The sequence below is a fragment of the Onychostruthus taczanowskii genome, unplaced genomic scaffold, assembly GCF_017590055.1.
Source record: "Onychostruthus taczanowskii isolate IOZ18803 unplaced genomic scaffold, ASM1759005v1 scaffold103, whole genome shotgun sequence".
NCBI lineage: Eukaryota > Metazoa > Chordata > Aves > Passeriformes > Passeridae > Onychostruthus > Onychostruthus taczanowskii.
The window spans coordinates 472,980-493,929 of NW_024496858.1; the positions used below are offsets into that span (position 1 = coordinate 472,980).

At 46.0% G+C, this 20,950-nt stretch overlaps 1 protein-coding gene across 2 annotated transcripts in view; it reads left to right on the forward strand.

Moving 5' to 3' along the window:
• Nucleotides 1-16,018: 16,018 nt before the first annotated feature.
• Nucleotides 16,019-20,950, forward strand: part of SLC35F4 (solute carrier family 35 member F4) — a 117,127-nt gene continuing 112,195 nt past the window's right edge. For both annotated transcript variants that reach the window (XM_041413265.1, XM_041413275.1), the window contains exon 1: nt 16,019-16,242. In XM_041413265.1, coding sequence (XP_041269199.1) covers nt 16,140-16,242 — 103 coding nt within the window. In that variant the 5' untranslated portion in view covers nt 16,019-16,139. The remainder of the gene's footprint in view (nt 16,243-20,950) is intronic.

The following is a 20,950-nucleotide window of genomic DNA, read 5'->3' on the forward strand; positions in this document are numbered from 1 at the left end:
TGGGTACAGACAAGAAGAGGCACCTAGCTGCCCATAAAGCACATGATGTCCACCAGCAGCTCCAGAGTGCATAGATGAAATGCTGCTGTGACCTGCTCTGCTGTGACAGCTGAGCATTTCCCTGAGAGCATGCACATTGCATTTTTTAAAATAGATATGGCTGTGCCTGCTCACAGGCAACAGGATTTTTTTTTGCTGCTCCTAAAAACCTGCCAAGTGCCAGGGGAGCCATCATTAGCAGCACAGCCTTTCTCCAAAGAGATCAAGCAGCAATATTTCATGACTTTATTTAGCTGTATTTATTAAAATCTTTGCAGAGAACAGGATCCACCCTGGGAGCAGCTTTGCCATCCTCATATCACCTGCACAGCTTCCAGGGTGGGTTTCTCCCAAGAATGGAGGAGCCTCTCCAGCAGTGGAAGCTAGTGAGTGTCTGCTGGAGCACCCCCATGGGCCCTGCACTGCTGTGCATTTGGATTAGGGAATTACCTGGGTAAGAAATAAACTTGAGAGCTTGCAGATTCTTCCCTTGATCTACTGCCAGCCCTTGGACTGAGTGTTGGTGGTGAAGGCAGGGGGAAAAGTGGTAAAAAGAAGAAAGATAGGGTTTGGTTATGCTAAAGGAAGCAAGCTCATGCCACCCTGAGCAGTGTAAATGGGGAGAGAAAAGTCTGCTCAAGTCCTTGGAGTGATCCTACAGGACAATTCAGGCCAATAAAGGCTACTTTGGGCTGTCCTGCAGGATGCTCTGCATTACCTGAGCTGGTGCCATGTCCTGTGGGTTTTAAAATATATCTTTTATTCTACTGCTCTCACCACTAGTCTGTGCCACACTCCTGGTGCTGGGAGGGCTTTTTGGAGGGTGCCTGTGGGCCGTGGTTTGGGGCACAAGCAGCCCCTGCTCTCTGAGAGCTCAGTCAATACCTGTGTTTTCCAAATGCCAAGGGAATGGAAATAAGTTTTTTTTCACCCTAGAGAGCAAGTGGTGCAGCTTTTCCCCCTGAATAATACTTTGGAAAACAATGGTTAGAGGGCTGTGGCAATTTTCTTTTTTTTCTTTTTTTTTTTTTTTTTTCTTCTTCTTTGCTTTCTGGGTGATTGCTGAGCAGACCTAGAGAGGAAACTGTGGGAGGGGAGCCTTGGAAACAGTGCTGGGATCAAAACATCTCCAGCAAAAACTGTCACTCCTGCTCCTCAGATCCTCATTCCACAGCTCTCCCAGGCTCCCCTGCCTGTTGGGTGACAATTCCAGCTCCTCTCTGGAATTGCCTTGGCTGGAGAATGGAGTTTAAAATGCTCCCAGCTGTGGGAATTTCACTGTAACACTTTCCCTGCTTTATGAATGGAGATGGATATGAAAGGAAGCCCAAACCTCCTCTCCAAGACCATTTTTATCAGACCCTGGGCAGCATCAAGCCCTTTCCAGCCCCTGGCCAGAGTGAGGAGAAGCTGGGAAGATGAGAAGCTGGGAAGCTGCCAGGGAGAAAGAAAGCAGAGTTGGCCTTGGCCAATACTTGACCTCTCAAGTGCTTCTGCAGTTTTCCAGCCCCTGGATTGTAACAAATCTCCTCCCCCTGTGTATGAATTCCTAGGAACTGCCGTTTCTCCACAGTCCTTTGGGGCAAAGGAACCAGCACAGGCTGGGGCTGCACATCCCTGGAGGGCTCTGGAAGTACAAGGTGAACTTAGGAATGGTCACAGAGCCTCAGGGTCTTTTGGAACTTGAGATTTCCACTTCCAGACACTTCTGACTCCCTGGGATTAAGGGGTCTTGAACAGAAGGAATAGAGCATTATCTTTTCCAGGGGAACATATGGAAAGCTTCAGTTCAGCTGGGATTGTGAAGGGTTGAGCTGGCAGGAGCAGCAGAGGACTCAGGTCAGAACTCTGTCAGTGCTGAGCTTCACCCATGGTGAGAGAAACAAACTGATCCATGGTTGTGAGGGCAGATGAAGCAGGGAGCTGCATTTTGAGGTCACCTCTCATGGCTGAAGGTGTGGGGCCTCCTTATAGGGCTGAGACAGGGTGAGTTTCTCTGTCCTGTGATGGCAAAGGGAATCTGTGGAGAATGAAAAGCTGCAAAGTGAACGTGCTGCAATTCCAAATCACCACTGTGGAGCCCAGACTGGATTATCATGGTGAAACAGAGCAGGTAGCAATTTGTTTTTCATGGGATTGATTTCTGTAAGCTGCAATCTTATGGATATATTTTTTCTTTACAATGACTGGAGATGCATCTTCTCTCCTGCTGGGATTTTACCATAAAAACTTCACTGAGTTTGTGGCATTACTCATGATTACTTTAGCTGAGGCAAAAGGAGAGGTGGCTGCAGCACTACCAACACGTTTCCATTAGGCAGTCTTAGATCTCCAGTTGCTCATAATTAGAAGTGAAACCATTATCCAGATTGTTCAGATGGAGGAAGTGAAACCATTATCCAGATTGTTCAGATGGAGGAAGTGAGTCTCATTTTGGTGAACACCTTGTCAAAGTTTATTTGGCAGAGGTGGAAATAGCCCAATGGCTTTGCAACAACATTGCAGCAGCTCCTATGTGTGCAAAACCCAAGAATATCCAAATGTGAAATTAAATCACTAGAGTGAAGAGCTGAAATTCAAAGAATCATAGCAGTAAAAATCAATCAAGGAGCAGCTTTATTCATATACTAACTGGAACAGGCATAAAATTGCAAAGAGGTTCTTCAGAATGTTGTCCAGGGGTGGTTACATGCTGTGATGATTGATGGGTTGAATTCTTAATACTCCCTTTGGGTTTACTATAAGCTGCTCGCACTTATTATAGATCTACTATATTTAATTTTGTTACCAAGTTAATTGTATTTTCCCTAAGAGCTCCAGTAGCCTGCTGTGTATTTCTGTGTCTTTGCCAATGAACTGCTCCACTTATTGGCTAATAACTGACTGTAAGAATTTTTCTTTATAAATGCAGCACCCTTAAATGTTTCTGGTAATGTGGTCTGCATAAGTATTCTTCTGGCTTCTCTTTCAGTTTGCCTTGCTCTGAGCACAGCAATACTTTGAGCTACTTAAAGGTTTAGTGCCCCTTTGTCATATTTACTATCAGGATCTGAACTGCAAATAGAAAAACGACTGCTTTGTAAAAGCCACTCTAATTGCTCCCAAATCTCCCTTAGTGCAAGTGAATCTTGAAACAAAGGCTTAAAAAGACTGGTTTTGTCAAACTGTGCAGTGTAGCTTGGAAATATCAGGGGAATAGCCAGGGAAGCAAGGCAAAACAGCCTTGCAGTACCTAAAGGGGCTCCGAGAGAGCTGAAAAGGGACTTTTGACAAGGATCCCTGCTGGATCTGGCCTGGAGATCCAGTGGTTTATCCTTCCTTCACATCCCCCGTTCATGTAACCTCACCCTTTGCTGCCCATGCTGCTGGAGTGGGTAATTAGATCTGAAATGAAAACCTATAATGGATATAAATCATCCTCTGCAGACCTACAGGGTACTTATAAAGGAGAATAAACTTTTAAGGGAGTCAATAAACTTAGGTTTATGTTCTGGTTTGGGCAGGGATAATTTCTTCTTAGTCCCTGGCTCAGCTTTGGATTCATGAGAGAAGAATATAAGGTTGAATTTTTTATTTTTCCATGGTGACAGTAACTGTCACTTTGGGAGAGTCACTTTGATATTCTCCATCAGGAGAAACCTCAGGGAGACAGGAGATCACACTGAGGACATGCACAAGCTCTGGCAGCCTGGGAGGCTGAACCTGGAAACTGCTGGACAAAGTTCTCTGGCCTCTGCCATGCACTATAAATGCAACTTTTGTTTCACAGCTGAGGAAGCCTGAGGCAAGAGGAGTTGAAATTTGGCCTAAGCTCACACTGGCAGCCAGACATTTCCCATGAGTCACAAATCATGGGAATTATTGTGATGTTTTCTATGACTTTTGAAAAATTTTTTTGTTTAATCTTCCTTGAAGTACCAGTTAGGACATGATGCTGAGTGACAGGCATCTATCCAGGGTGCCATCAAGGATCCTTCCCTCAGGGTGGTTAAAAATGCAGAGGAAATGGTAAGGAAAGGATCTTGAGATACTAATGAAATGGTAAAATGCAAGCTGACATTCAAAGGTAGTATATACAGAGGAATATAATCTTACAAAGCATTTATAAAGAGAAGCTGTGAGTTGGCTGCTACAATCCAGAAAAAATCTCAAAAGCTGTGGCAGTACTTCCAGAGGTGCTCAAAAATGAAAACAGCATGGGAGGGTTATTAGTAAGAGCAGATAACAAATCAGAAACCATCATTTGGCTTTTTCTGCACATCCACAGTGTCTGCATGAGGTTGTGTACAGTGCTGCTCCCCTGGCTCAGAGAGGACATCTCAGATAAAGCAAATCAGAGAAAGGCACAGTGAAGGACATCAGAGATGGCCAGAGATATGGAACAACTTCAGTGTGAAGAAAAGGGAAGTAAATAAGACTCTTCAGCCTGGAACAGAGATTAAGAGGGAGAGAATAGAATGGAGTCATGTGAAAGCAGCAGGAGCTGGAGAAGATTTAAGGGAGCAGTTCAACACTGTTTCTCAGCATGAAGAGACAAAGGGGGCACTATCAAGTGGTCGAGTGGCACATTTTAAGGCAGCAAAATAAATTAACTTTCACAATATGCATTTTAAAGTGAGGAACTCCTTGTTGTAAGACTGTGTTTATAGAAATACCTAGAGACATTCAGAAAAATCAGGGAAGAAAAATCCTTTTAGATGCAGCTTAGTAATCACAGAAAAACATCTTGCCACCTGTGTGAGGCATTTGAAATAGGATGGGATGCAGCACCCTATGGAACTGGTTATCTTTCTCCATTAATTGCAGCAGGAATGCAAAGGTTCAGTTCAGACTTGACAAGGATGTTTAGAACATCTAAAGGAAGGTGTGATAATTCTTCTCACCCTTTCTGACAAGTTCTCCTTGGAACTGACTTGCACAAGGCTTGCAGGAAGATAAATCCTTCCAGGTACAAGCTGATGAGCCCAGCTTGTGACCAAGTCAGCCAAAAGCTGAATTCTGTGGCTCAGTGTTGGAAAAGCACAGGAACAGCAACTGGTGTCCTGGAAAGATAAGAAGCAGATCCAGAATGGAGCAGAGGAAGGTGGAGGGTGGCACAGGAGGAGGGACAGCCCAGCCCTTCGGTACACAACTGGCATCGATCCTTGCCAGGAAACATTCCTGGCATTCCATCAGTGCCTTGAAAAGGAATTACAAGTGCTTGAAAGCCACGAGTGTTCCCTCAGCTTCCATAATAATTCTGTGTATTACAGATCCCTCTGGGTTTGGTTTGATGTTCTTGTAATCTCTTAAGTAGCATTTTGAGGCTACTTTTCAAAGTGGTTGCTTGTATTTCTGTTTGGTTTTGGGTTGTTTTATTTTTTTTTAACACAGACACGATGTGTCTTTGCCTGCACCACATAATTTTGGTCTGGTTTCCCTCCTGCATTTCACTGAGTGATGCTGTCCCAGAGGTTTTGGTCTCTCAGGCTTTGTGAAGGAGATTGATTTTTGTTCCAAGAAAGCAAAGCCTTTGTTAGTGTTTCATTGCCAGGCAAGGCAACCAAAGCAGGAGGAGGGATGATAAGCAAGTTTTTATCCCCTGTGGTCAGGGATTATCAGTGATTTGTTTTGTGAGGTCCACTCTGACATGTTGTAGGCTTGATTTGGGGGTGGCTTGAGCTCTCCAAGCCACCCCTAAAGACATTGAGAGCTGTGCCTTGAACATAGGAAGTGCTAAACCACAGTTAAATAAATACCTGGAAAATTGGTACTTTTGTCTCTGCACCTACGTCCCTGTGTGTAAAATGAGGGCTTTCCATGCTAGTGGTGTGTTGTGAGGTCTCAAAAGTGATTTTGTTTGCAAAACTCCAGTTTCTCCTGTGATGAGCATCTCACAGGGAATAATTCATGCTCAGTTCAGTGCAGAGGTTTGGTGCTGTGTGGGCAACAGGGGCTCAGCTCTCACCCAGAGCATGGAAAAATGATGACTTGGTGTCCTATCCCACTGTGCCAGCAGGTAAGAGACTTGCAGGAAAAATAGTATACAGTAATTTCATGGGATGTGGGCTTGGATTTGGGAGGATAAGTAAAATCCAGCTTTGAGGCTGGGCTACTTTTTAAGCCTTGGATATTTCAGAGGGGATGTGTGTGGAAGGAAGGATGGGGATGGCTCTGTGTCCAAGACAAGGAGGGGGAAGGGGATGAAGAGGAAGAGCCATCCTTCAAACTGGGCATAAATAACTTTACCATAACATGATATAAACACAGATTTTGGAAGTGAGGCAGCTGCACAGGGCAGGAGGGGGTTGTCAGGGCTGCTTCATAACAGCAGGGTGGGTACCAGGAATGATTTCACAGGTGGTAAAAGCCCACCCAGCACAGTCCTGATGGCACAGACAACCTAAAATCTGGGCTTCTGACCCTTTTAGGGCTTGGCTTTACAACTTTAACCTTAGTAGTCCCTGTTCTTGATGTAATAAATGGAGAGAATCAACAGAAGTTTCAGAACTCATGACATCTCCTTGAAATAGAAACATTTGATTTATAGTGCAATTGAATAGCTCACAGGGAGGTCATTTATTAAAAACAAAGGGAAATGCCTGGAAACCAGTTATTCTTCACACCAAATGATAGGAAATGGTTGTTACTTCTCCAGACTTCAATAGTATCATAGTCACAGCCCTGAGTTTAGTAAATTCATTTCTCCTGGAGATTATACAAGAAAATGTGTCACCTCCATGTTGCACTTGAAATAGAAACCCAGCACTGTCCTGGCTGTCACAGGAGAAAGTTTCCTGCTCTAGAGGTGACTTATGACAAGCATAATATTAAAAATAAAATAAAATAAAATAAAACAAAATAAAATAAAATACCCTTCTACAGAACCATGCTTTGTAGTACCCTTTCATGTAGATCTCAGGGCCACCCCAAGTACCATTTTTGTCATTGAAAAATTATGCTGCCAGCAGTGTTGGGTATGAATGGAACATTTTTTCTTCCTGAGTAAAGAAAAATGTTGGAGTTTTTTCTAAGGATAAAGATTTGCATATGGCAAGAGAGAGCAGCAGAAAATTAATCACCCCCAGACACTGAAAACATTGTTCATGGTAAGTTTATATTACTCTGGAAAACAGCAAGAAGTGTTACAATTTAAAAGCAATATATTTAGCTAAAAACAGTAACAGCTGGCTCTGCTCTTGGTGAAAGTTTTCATAATTTCTGTGATGAATAGCAATCAGTTTGGACATTTTCTGGATATTTCAACATGACAGCCCATCCTGGCTGCAGAACAGGTTGGTCTGTGCTGGTATTTGAAACACAAGCCAAACTCTGATCACTGTGAAGACCAAAGTCCCCATTTAAATGACTTCAGTGTAATGTGTGTGATCACTAAAGAAAGAACCATATTGCCATTTCCCTCCTGGCAATGTCAATTTAAAAAAGAAAGCGTGGCATTTGGCAAACACGGGATAAGGGGCTTTGTTATAAATAAGAATATCAGATGGAAAGGTTGCCCCGGGCTGGAAAGCTCTCTAAATAAAATATCAGTAAGCAGGAGAAAATGAGATATCTACACTGGGATCCTACCTCTGAGGGCTGAAGCACAGAAAGGAACCAAGCAGCAGACCAGGAGATCTTGAAGGAAGAAATCTTTAAATGCTTATGGAAGCAGGAACAAATACCATCAGAAAAGTTTGGGTAGCAGTAGGAATCTCTGTGGACACAGAAATAAATCTCCAAATAGAAGAGCTCACACAGAAATTTCAGAGACAGCCATAAAATATGCTGGGATAAACCTGGATTTCATTAGAAAACTGTTTGCAAAAGAGATCTGCTGCCCCTCCCAAGCTTCTTCCTTGGACACAGGGACAGATCTCCAAGGAGCAGGGCCAGGTGAGGGGCTGGAGAACAGCACTGGAACAGCTTTGCCTTTGGTACACGGCGATGGCTGAAAAGTTGTACCAGCAGAGGGAGCGGGACACCAGATTTCTTTTCCAACACAAGTGTCTAATCCATGGAGTTTCCAGAGAGAAACCAGATTCTGAAATGCAGGCTTTACCACTGATCCTTTAGAGAAAGGGTCAGTTGATGTAGGTTTTCTCCCATGGCTATGAAGTAGCTGCAGTGGCAGAAGAATAAAGTCTCCAAATATGCTTTGCATATTTGCAAAGGAAATTAGGAGAAAGCTCATTATATATATATATATATATATATATATGTATATATTTTTTTTTTTTTTAAGGGTACTGGTCAGACTCTTCCAGTGTTGTTTTTAAGGTCCTGTCATGAAACATCTCAGATTGGAGGCAGATGAGGTTCAGGAGTGAATACTCGGGGCAGTGGGGCTGCAGTATGTGATGAGACCTGGATGAGGACACTGGGTCAAGTTCCTGGGGTTATTTGGGGGAAAGGAACTGGATTCCTTTGGAAGGGACTTTGGAGTGATGCAGTGCTGCTGCTGGGGCCACACACAGAGCATCACAGCAGGTCACAAGTCCCACATGTCCATTTGTGAGGCAGAAGAGAGGTGACAGCACTGGGCTGCAAACCTGGCGTGAGGCGTGCAGGGCTCCAGCCAGATCTGCCACATGGCAAAGGTGCAAAAACGTGACAAACCCCACTGGAGCACTTCCAGGCCATCTGAATTCATGAGGTCCTGCTGCAGAGGGGTCAGGGATGCCAGAGCTGCTTGGCAATGTGACAGAGGCAGCAGGCTGGGGCCGGGCACTGAGGGCTGATTGTGATCTGCTTGACTTAACCCAGCACGGCAAACAGATGGAAAAAAAAGGATAAAAATCAACCTCACCTCCACAGACAGTTCACGCCATAAAAACCTCATTCCCAAGAGCAAAAAGGCTCAGCTTGCAGCTGTACTGCTCCAAAGGGTTTTACACCATCCTCCTGAGGCTGGCAGGGAAAGCAGAGCACAGCTACAGGTACCACCCCCAGCCTGGGAGCTTTTCTTTCTCCACATATTTATCTTCTGACTGGCCAGAATGTTTTGAAAGGAGATATGAACACACACACACACACAGACACACACACAGACTAATCTGAGTGCTTGCTCCCAGCCTCTGTTGAGTTGTGCTGCCTTATCCCATTCCAGGTACAATTTGGATAATTCAGAACAGGCAATCAGCAAATCCAACCTTGGGATACAGCAACAGCCTGCTCTTGTGCCTCCTGGAAGTGGCTCAGGATGAGACATCCCAGCCCTCAGAAGCACCAGGATGATTTTTTCCCCAAGCCAAGCCACTCAGGTATTTAGTGGTGACACTGAGGGCTTCATTCACACAAAACTTCAGAGCAATTTTGGATGTGCTCTGGTTCAGTCTCGGACAACAGAAGGAGCTGAACCTCCATCCTTCCACAGGAGGATCTGAAGGACTGTGAAGGGCAGGGGACAGGACTCATTTTATTGCTGGGGCCAGGTCACATCACTTGTTTCAATCTCCATGTTTTGAGAGTGGAGAGATCACTTTCTCCAACAGCACAAGACACTCCAAAAAGAAGGAGGTAGAAGGGGAGATATTTCATCTTGGCTTTACTGTCCAGAGTGTGGAGCAGCCTGAAGGAATTGATCTGATGTAGGCAGGGAGAAGTGTGGGAAGGAAAGGATGAGGATAATACCTTATGTATCACTAGGAACTTTGAGGAACTACAGAACAGATCTGAAGACACCAAAACCTTTGCAGTGGTGTGAGATGATCAGGTCTCAGCCCATCAGCATCTCTCCTGTGTACACAGACAGGAAATCTCTGCCACCAGGAGGTGGTAGAGATTTTTGAGTTTTTCATGCTACTTTTCTGAACTCTTATCTCCCCAAAACACCATCTGGGAAACTCCATAGGTGCAGATGTATCAAAAGAGCCAGGAGTTTATCACTTGCAAGAAAGCTGCCTTCAGAAGTGCCCAATAGTGCAGATTTCTTGTGTGTGCTCCATTGTGGGTCCTGCTGATGTCAAAAGCCATTGAAGAACCATCACAGACTATCTTAGAAGAGATTTCTGACACTACATCACAAGCTCAGTACTGTCCTGACCACCAGCCATCCAGACACTTCCATGTCAGTCAATGTATCTGCCTGGTCACTTCCAGCCTCTAGATCCAGGGGCAGGGTAAATACACAAATCTTTACCAGGTGCTCAAAAAAGTGGTGTGGGTCTCATCCCAGCTGAGTCCTGAGCCACAGTGTAGAACTCCAGTTCCAAAGACTGCTAGGGATCAACCTCTGTTTTGAATGAGGAGGGCAGGAAAGCAGTTCTTTGGAAATACCAACTCAGATTTATTCCAAAAAGTACCCTATGTCCTGTACAAATAATGATTTCATTTTCCCATCCCTACCACTGCAGTCACACTGGAATCTGGAAGTCCAGCAGGTTTTGTCAGTCTGAATTCTCACTGCTCCCAAGAAAGACCTGCTGGTGCATGTGGCCACAGCTCTACTGAAAAGAGCAGAAGAATTTAGTTGTAGTGGTTTATCATTCTCAGACCCAGCTGAAGAGGGGGGAGTTGAAAAAGCAGAGCAATGGATATTGCTGTGTATCTCTAGCTGATAAAGGGAAAGGCAAAAACATGGTCAATAATTTGTAAAAACAGGTTTCAGCCCATCTCAAGTGATGCAGAACACAGTGGCCATGTGGTATTTACATTTATGTGGAGCTCTGTAACTGTTAGTCTGATTTTGTCATTGAGACTGAGCAGCCTTGGATATCCTCAGGGAGCAAATACCTGCAGCAACCTGCTGCAGTTTCAACTCTGAGTCTCTTCTCTTCTTCACTCCCTTTGAACCAGACATCAATACATTGACAGTGCTACTGCTAAATAAATGTTTCCAGGAAATGTTTGAGTGTGGGCTCAGAGGAATAACTACATCCCATTGCTATTTGCAAACAAAAATGATGAGTGCCCTGAAAGCTCCTTTCTTGCTGCATTTAGTTAGAATGAATGCACTGAGCTGGGGGCTTTCATTTTTATACAGCGTGGGGGAAATTGTTAATTACTCCCCCCGATTCCTGGTGTCCCAGGTGGATCAGAGCATGGATATATCCATACAAACTTCTTTGGAACATGCAGACTGCTCTGGCAGCTTTCTCCTCCATCCTTAATGCTTTCTTTGTATCATGGTTTTGGAAAGAATTGATTGTTTCTTGTTCTGCTTCCCATCAATGAAATCAACTGGCATTAAAAAAGCTGCCTTGCTCATTGCCAAATCAAATCCTGTTAATATCTGGTGATGCTCTGAAGTATGTTGGAACTGGGTTTCAACTTTTGGTCCAAGCTGGAATCTTCCCAGTGTTCAAACAGAGTGGGGTGGGGGTGAAGCTCTTAAAATTGAGCTGCCAGCTTGAGTCATCTTGACACTAAATAATTCCATATTGTCAAGGAGTCCTTTTGACCTTGAGGCATCCTTCATTCCTGGTGTGCATGAGGCAGATTAAGCAAGAACTGGCTTTGCTCCAGTGGCTTTCATGGTGCCACTTCAGAGGACAATTAAAGGAACTTCAAACACTACAGATTTTCTTTTCCCTATCTATGGGTCCAGCTTCTTCATGTTTATGCTGGTTTTACACCAGTGTGACTTGTCTGAAAGAAGAACTGGATGTCCACAACACACAAAATAATTTCCTCCAAATGACAGGTGAGAAGTCCTCTTGGCCATGACTTTTTAAAGGTTCTTGCTAAAGCATAACCATACCAAAATGACACATCCTTGTTTAAAAAAACAGTGTATTGGAAGGATGAAAACAGTTAATTTGGAATGATCAACTTGTAATTAGGTTTTCACTTAAAACTCTCACTTGGCATTAAACAATCCTCTCTGTGTGAGTGCTTTTTTCCCTTTTTTACACATTCACAGGCTCACAGGTAAGCTGCATGACAGACCACAGCTGCCTGTTGTTTTTTTTCTTTTATCTTTCAATCCTCATAACAACACAGGGCAGAACCTCCTCAAAGAGATGAGATGACAGGATTGGTAGCAACCTCAGCTCATGGTGTAAAATCTCCCCTTTCCCTCAGCTCAGGTGGACTGGGGAGGTACATGGAGGATGATGGAGAAGGACATGGAATTGGCATGGAAAAGAGGAGAACTGGGTTGTGTTCCTCAGAGCCTGTGGTTGATCTGCTAAGGGATCTCAGGCAACCACTTCAACTCTCAGCATTTTTTGACCTCTGCATCTTTCCCTAAATCCTAAAGTCCTCAGGGGTGACCTTATTGAGGCTTTCAGAACCTAAAGTGGCTCCAAGAGAGCTGGAGAGAGAATTTTGATAAGGGCATGGAACGGCAGGACAGGGGGAATAGCTTCACATTGCCAGAGGGCTGGGCTAGGTTAGATTTTAGAGAGAAATTCTTCCCTGTGAGGGTGGGGAGGCCCTGGCACAGGGTGCCCAGAGAAGCTGCGGCTGCCCCTGGATCCCTGGCAGTGCTCCAGGCCAGGTTGGACAGGGCTTGGAGCAACCTGGGATAGTGGAAGTTGTCCCTGCACATGGCAGGAGGTGGAACAAGATGATTTTTAAGTCCTTTTCAACCCAAACCATTCTGTGATTCACTGCTGTCCATGACCCTCTGGGCTGTTTGTCCAACATGGGGAGCTCTGGGCTATCACCTTTGGGTCTTTAGGGTATCTTGCAACACAAATAAGGAACTGAAGAAGGAAATGATGCCTCTTGCCTTAGAGAACAAACCAGAGGTGGTGTGGTCAGAAAATGGGCAGATGAGGACAGGTCTGCCCTTCAGGCTCTGCTCACATGAGGATTCTCACGGTCTCATGACAGCCCCAGCCAGTGGGATTTGAAAAGCAGCTGTGAAGTACACCCAGACTCTTGTTCCTTTCTATTTGAGGCTGTCTGGGAAAGCTGTGAGCAGCAGAAAAGACACTGGGACTGTCTGCAGAATCAGCAAGATGATCAGGAGACATTTACATTGTTCTCTCACTTGAGAAGTTATTTTTGCAAACATATGGCCTGCAGTTAAGTGTGTTTTTTTTTATTCTGTGGCCAGTAATGGTGTAAGGCTTTTTTTTTCTTCTAGAGAAAGACACCTATTTGTGAAATCTGGGGGAAATTCACCCTGTACAATAAGCTACAGGTTAAATTGATGCTTTTAAAGCTCCCTTCTGGATCAACCCTCAAATTTAAGTCACGAAATGGTAAATACACAAATCTCTCTGCAAAATCACATCAGCATATTTATGCAAATAGTGACTTTGATGGCCCTGTTAACTTGAAGAGAGGAAACAAATCCCCATGTGCCCCCACCATGTGTCTTTTTCTTCGTAATAAATGTAGTTAATACATCTTGCTCAGCAAGGTTTCCTCTGCACACCTTTAACTGTAACTTGCAGAAAGCCCAATTGCAGAGAAAGTAATTTGCTTGATCTTTCTGAAAAGAAAAATAGTCAGCATAGTATGAATTGAGAAACAATAGAGAGCTGCAATTCATTATAAGCTTTCACCCAGACAGAAGATATCACTGTGCATCCACTGCACAGAGAGATGTTGGAAGGAAACCACAGGTAGGAGCAATTTCAAGAATGGCTTTGCTTGTATTATCATCTAGTGATGTTTAAACATGCACAGCATGTCCTTGAAAGCCTAGGGATAAGAGGAGGAGAGGAGATGAAAAATTAAGCCTGAACTAAGGTGTTTGGAAAGATTGAAGCTTAGAGTTGTTTCTGGGTACATCAGTTTAACCTTCAAATGAACCAGCCATTTCTTTCCTTCTCTTCAAAGTAACACTTTTAAGTCCCAAAATTTGGCTTTGAAGCTGAGATCAATGCTGGTAATGTTCTCATAACACCAACTCCCACTGGAGGTGAAATTGGGAAGGGGGGGCCTTGTGGTTTGTTCAGAGATTCCACACAACACACCAGGCAAGTGATTTTTGCATCAACTGTGCTTCCCTAAGTAGGACAGGGAATTTTAATCCTGCAGAAGAGCTTAGAGCCTCACCAGCTCCTACTGACCCAGCACCCCTCAAAGCCAACTAATATCTAGTCTCAGCTGGGAAATCCTGGAGGGGTAAGGGCTGCTTATGGCACTCCACATGTTAGAAGTAAAAAGCAAATATCAGTTGGTGTAAATTTGCCATGCAGGGGTCTGTGCTTCTGTTGGACAAATACAAAAAAAAAATCTATACATTGAAAAGCATGAAAAGTCACTGATCTTGTTTCATAGCTAGCTTAAAAGGGGATGGGGAATGTGTGAAATGAGCTGTGCCTTGAATTCCTGAGTTATTTTGGTGGTTTGACTTATGGCTGATTTGTAACTGCCCTTAGTATTACCCAGCATCAGGGCAAAAGACAAGAAATCAAGATCAAAAGGGTATTAAATATTGCAAATGCATTTTCATATTTCAGATATTTTCATATCTGCATCCACACACCAGAAAACCTTGATCTTCAAAGCACTGTACAAACACTAACCAGCTAATGACTCCCTGAGCAAAGCCACAGCAACGGCTATTTTTAATACATCTATTATTTGTTTGTGCTCATAAAAGGCAGTTTTGTGCCATCAGCTTATTTAGCCAAGCACAGAACAGAGAAAAACGAATGTGAGCAGAGGAGGAAGAAAAGGATATGGAATGTCTTGACTGGGTTCCCCATGTACCAGTTAATGAAAATGACTGGATGGAAAAGGAGTAAGTGAAGGTAAGTATGACACAGCCACCAAAGAAAAAAAATTGAGAAAAAAAAAAAGAGAGTTGATTTCTGGATAGAAATACATTTTAAAGGAAAAAAGGCTGGTTGCTAATGGTCCTTTCAGTCTAGCAGAGAGAAGCATGGAAAGGACCAGCAGCACGAAAAGTCAAGTAATTCAAAGCCTAAATGTTGCCAGAGACAGAATTAGCTTCTGGAATGAGTACCAAACCCAAATGGTGAATTTGTCTTTTTTCTTTTTCAAATGTAGGCAAGGATTTTTGTGGACATTTTTGTATGGAGAGATGTTAAAGCAGATGTACAGCCTGTGTGGGTAGCTTTCCCTTTTCTTCCTGAGCTGTCCCAGTGTGGGATAGCAGAGCTGCCACCACTGAGGCAGCACGTCCAAGTGACACAGAGAGGGATGTCACATCTTTGTCACATCTGGAGGGATGTGACAAAGGTGCCAGATCACAGGGCTGGAGCTCCTCTGACACGGGACAGGCTGGGAGAGCTGGGGCTGTCCAGCCTGGAGAACAGAAGCCTCTGGAAGGACCTTAGAGCCCCTTCCAGGGCTAAAGGGACTCCAAGTGCTGGGCAGGGACTTTGGGCAAGGACAAGGGGGTATGGCTTCAAACTGCCAGAGGGCTGGGCTAGAGGGGATATTGGGAAGGAATTCCTCCCTGTGAGGGTGGGGAGGCCCTGGCACAGGGTGCCCAGAGAAGCTGTGGTTGCCCCTTCCCTGGAAATGTTCCAGGCAGGCTGGGATAGGTCTCGGAGCACCCCGGATAGTGGAAGGTGTCCCTGCCACGGCAGGGGGTGGAACTGGATGAGCTTTGAGGTCCTTCCCAACCCCAACCATTCCATGACACGCAGCATGTAGTGGTGAATGTCCCCTCAGGGTCCGAATGAAAGGACTCTCTCCTTCCTCTGACACCTGCGTGCAGCCCCTGGGGGGTCAGATCTGAGGGCCTGAACCTGCAGGAGCACTTCAGGACACCCTCCTGTCCCCGCAACCCGCAGCTCCCAGAGCGGGGGCAGCGCTGCCCGTGCCGGGGTAACCCCGCTCAGCCCCCCAGGCTCTGGGGAATGACGGGGTGACAGCGGCGCTCACACGGCCACAGCGACCCAACCGGGGCACAAGAGACCCCAGAGCGTGCCGCGGGCAGGATCCGACCCTCCGGCCCGCATCCCGCCTCACCTGAGGCCCGGCGGAGCCGCTCGCTGCCTTCCTTGCCCTCAGCGGAGGGCGGGGGCCGCGCTGCGGAGCCCGTCCTGCACCAGGCGGCGGAGGCAGAGCGAGCGCCCCGCCGGCACCGAGAGCTGCGGCGGCCGCGCTCCTCCTCCCCCTCCTCCTCCTCCTCCTGCTGCTCTCCTCCTCTCCTTCCTCCCCCTCCTCCTGCTCCTGCTGCTGCTCCTGCCCTCCCGGCTGCGCTCGCCGTCCCGCCCGGCCGCCCCGCGCGGCTCCTTCCCTCTATGGATGGGAAGGCAGCACCCAACGGCGTGGCCACCATCGAGGACAGGATCCTGCGCATCACCGGCTACTATGGATATTACCCGGGATACTCCAGCCAGAAAAGTAAGGCTCCCTCCAGCCTCTCCCGGCCCTTCAGGGGGGTGTGTGTGTCGGCAGAGCCCTGAGGGTGCCGTGCCCCCCCAAAGTGCTGCCCCGTCCCTCGGGTGAGTGTGGGGCACGGGGTGCCCGCTGTCCCCCGAGGGGACGCGGCGGCTCTGCGGCTGGAGACGGGGGCGGCGGCGCTTGGCCGCGGAACTTCGCGGCTCCCAACCTCTCAGGGCTGGCGTTTTAGGGTTTATTTTTCATTTCCACCCCTCCCATCCCCATCCCCGCCGGGGTGGGGGGGCGTTCGCTCTCCGCCTGCCCCGCGCCCGCCGCACCGGGAAAGTTTCGGTCCCGGTGGGTCCCCCCCGGGCGGGCGGCTCAGCTCCTGAATTATTCATCTTCCTCTCGAAACGAGGGAGATTTTTCCAGAAAAGTGGGGAGTTACCGACCATGGGGTGTTCCTTCGTTTTAATATCAGACACTTGTGGTTTTGGGGCTTGGTGTTGGTTCAGGGTGTTTCCTTTCTTTGGAGTGCGTTCTATTTATTCATTCCCCTTCAACGAAGAAGCAGAAAATAAAGCAGGTGGTCCTTGCAGGAATTCCCTAGTTTTTTTTTTTTTTTTGTCAGGGTGTTTCCTTTCTTTGGAGTATGTTCTATTTATTCATTTCCCTTCAACGAAGAAGCAGAAAATAAAGCAGGTGGTCCTTGCAGGAATTCCCTAGTTTTTTTTTTTTTTTTTTCTTTTGAAGTTTTTAATTGGGAGCAGCGGGTTTCTAGCAGCTGGGAGAGCCTGAGTGGGTTTCTCTGGAATTCTGGCAGTCCCAGCACTCTGTTTGATGGGGAAAGTGTGGCTAATGAAAGAAATTATTCATTTTTACCACCAAGGAAATGTGTGCCACCAGGTTTTATTGCATTAGTAGTTGCTTTGCAGTTGGCAAAACTATGACATGCCATAGCTTAATGGACAGAAGAGGAATTGAGGCAAAGTGAGGGGTAAAATAAAGGAAAGGCAAGGAGCTCACTTGGGTGAGCACTAAGGAGCAGACTTTGTTCTGCATATTCCCCTTGGAATATTCTGCTTGCCAGAACAGCCAGTGCAGTATTCTCCAGCTCCAATGCAATAACAAACCAAAACACTATTAATAAACTGCTAATATCAGAAAAACACATATCTGTGGGCTTTTTATGGTGGAGGAAAGCCATGCATTGGAGCCACTTAATAAATAAAAAATCCTCCATGCAATAGTCAGCTGAAAAATCCAAGTCAAGCCCAGTAGTTTCATCCATCTGTTATTTGTGGCATGCTATCAGCATGACAGGTGTTACGGGCATTTATTTGGTGAGGTCACTTGGTTTCTCTGCAATCAGAGGAGTGGGGAGGGAGCTCTGAACGATCTGGAGGTATGGCTAAATGTCAGTCCAGGGACTAGTTAAGCCTGAGCCAGGTGGGACCTGTGTCCCAATTCTATAGTGGCTTCAGAGTATTTCTACAGTGTGATTTACCAGAGAAGGGTGAGGATTCTGGCTTAATAGTTTTTTGCAAGTTTGCTTGGGTGGCAGAATGCAATTTTTCAGTCTGCAGCAACACACCCACTCTGTATCAAGTTATAGATCTGAATCCAGTGTTGTCAATCCAAGGGCTCTGTGTGGTGCAGTGGGAATGGCAGGAGAGTGCTGCCTGGACAGAGAAAAGCTCTCTTAGACCAGGTTCTGCAGATGCTACGAACTGCATCTGCTTAAAAACTAGAAAAAGCATGCCAAGAGAGAGGTCAAGGCTTTCAGAAGTGCTGACTCTTGGGATTTTACTGCAGGTCTCTTGGCCTTTTATGCCTTTCTGGCTGGGTGCTGAGGCAAAACAAAATGATCAGTAGCTCATGTTTTGCTCTTCGAAGAAAATAAGCAAAATTTGTGGTTGTTATGTTCAAAGAGGAAAACTGCAAGTGTGTAAATCAGAGGTATTCCAATACTTCAATGCCTTTGGGTAAATGAAATATATGAACCCCCGCTAAGTTGTGAATGCTTTTTAAAGCAATATCCTAAGTTTTGGAACCATCGTCATAATTTTTGGAGTGCTTGCAGTTGTCAGATGACTGCTTTATCCTCATGGCTGTGTGGTTTGTGTTTATTAATACTTCTACAAAGATGTTCTGGCCTTACCCAAGGTAAAAGCAGGCATCTTTCAGGCGTCATGAGCATACATCCCCTGGTACTCAGCAGGAATCACCCTTGGAGGTCCTGCCTTGGAGTTTTTACTCTGTTCCTGTGTCTTGGCCAACTTACTGCCTTTAAGAGGTGCTCCTCCAAAGTTCTGTTGACTGACAGTTCTTGTGGTGGCTAATTGTTCACACAGATGCAGCCCTGTAAACATGCAAGGTGGGGACTCTGTAGCCCTAAGTAATAATGGATTTAATATCTCAGTTTATTTTGCTGAGGGCACAATTTTTGTCACCACTATCCAAACTCACTTTTAGTTGAGGTGGACAGTGCTGGTGGCGCTCAGCATGCTCAGAATTCCAGGCAGGTTGTGTCCATACCCTCCCCAGTGCCAGAGGGGCCCTTTTCTTGTCACTGCACGTGCAGTCACCTGCTTGTGCTGTCACCTTGCTGCTGCCTGGCTCTGGAGCCTGCCTGAGGATGAGCTGTTGTCCCCAGGATGGCTTTGTGCTTTCTGCTTCTGAGCAGAGAGCTGCCCAGGCACCAGATGGACAGGGGGACATGATTTGGGAACAGCCTGCTGATGGTCACCACCTTCCTTGAGTCTCCCCTTTGTCCCCAGGCTGCAGTGCCCAGCTGGGGACAGAAAGATGCGTGGAGGGAAGCTGAAGGCAGCAGTGGGTGGCTCTGTTCTGCTCACTCTTGGGGGTACCTGGATGATGACAGGGAAAGCCCAAGGCTCTGTGAAATGTGCTGGTGATTTGCATCCCTCCTTCAGTGCGCTGGCTTGTGTTCCGTGGTCTAACAGGAGATCATGCCATGGGTTCTGCGTGGGAAGGCTGAGGACTGCTCACAAATAGCCTTGAAATCTAAAGTTAAAGCACTGTGCTGTTCAAGAGCTGTTATCACAAAGAGCTGCAGTATTTTCTAGGGACTTGTGCCTCATCATCCATATTTGTGTGCATTAACCTACTTCAGACTTGGGGTGTGCATGTGATGATTCTTTTATTAATTTTAAGTCAGGCACTTTTATCCTTTTATTTATCCTTAAAAAAGTTGCTAGAGAAGGAAAATACCTGTTTTATTTCTCTGTAAATCATCTGAATGAGCAGAAAAATGTATTTTTCTGCTATGGCAAAAATCCTGTATCCTGCCTAATAAGAGAAAGATGTGATTTTTTTTCACTCTCCACTTTGTTCTGAGATGGAAAGGCTATTCATGATCCCAGTCAACTTGTGCCTTGAGACTCATGGCTTGATCCCTCACTTTTTGCATTTTAAATGTGCAGACTCTGTATGAGGTATCTGGCTTTTGTGGTAAGGGAGGGGGGCTGTGTCTCTCCTCCAGCCAATCCCTTTGGAATTCATAATTTCCAGGGCATGGTGCTGTTGTAGGTCAGATGCTCCATCCTCTGACCTGGGGCTGCAGATGGTGCTCCCATGTAAGCTCCCCTTGTCTCCACGTTTCCATGTGTGCAATTTCATTTGGTCTGATGCAACTTTATAATCTACACAAGCAGTGGGAAACTCTGTTCCCTCTCCTGACCTTTGCTGTGACTTCTCATTCTTCTCTGACTTTTCTGCTGGCAATACAATCACATTTAGTGTCTCCAGGGTCAAGAGTATATATGGGGTTTGTTTTTTCGTGGGTTTTGATTTTTGTTTTTTTTTTGTTTTTCTGTCCTTTCCCCCCCCATTCTTTCCAACTGCCACCCCATCTGCCTTTCATCTCAGTACTGAAACTTTTTTTACTTTCACACTACAAAGTTCCTCTCCTTCAAGTCTGTCCTAACACCTCTTCTGTGCCTTCCGCTGAATTAAAACTGCTCCAGTCAAAGTTTCTCATCTCTGATCTTCATCAGCTTCACCAAATCAACCTTCTGCCTGTGTTGTCTTTCTGAGGGAGTCTTTCTTTCCCTTCCCACTGTCCACAAAGCCTTATGTCTTGCACGATGCTCTGCATTTCTGTAATGCTGCTTTCTCAGGCCTGGATGAGCACTTTCCTGAAGGTGCAGTGGTTCCTCACATGGGCCGTCACCTCCTCCTTTTCATCCTGCTTGGAGCTCTTCTCTTAACAAGTGCACTTGTGGCTTTGATGCCCACCCCTGCAGGTTGTGAACAACCATCTCCTCCAGTTACTTGCTGGACTTTTAAGTGAGTTCTTCTGGACATTATCCCCTGCTGACTGGATCTCCCCTTTTCCTCCCCTTCAGGCCTGACCTGGAACCATGGAGTTGTGTAAGCTGCCGGGAGCAGAAGGTGCTGTCACATGGCTGTGCAGCAGCAGGGCTGTGACATTGGGCTCACAGTGGGACACTGGGTGACCATGCCTCTGGTGATGTCTGCCAGGGAGCTGGAGAGCCCTTCCAGCAGTGTGTGACCTTAGCAGTGCTTGGGGAAGTGCTGAACCTGCCCTTGCCATGATCACGGTGGCTATCAGGAGCAAGCTGTGTGTTTTCCTACTCCCCTGCAGAACGGCTCTAGCAAAGGGCTGTGGTTTAATTTGGCAAGTTCAGCCTCAAGTCAGCAATCTGAGTTTAAGCACCTACTTAAGTCTGAGCTTGCTCTAAGC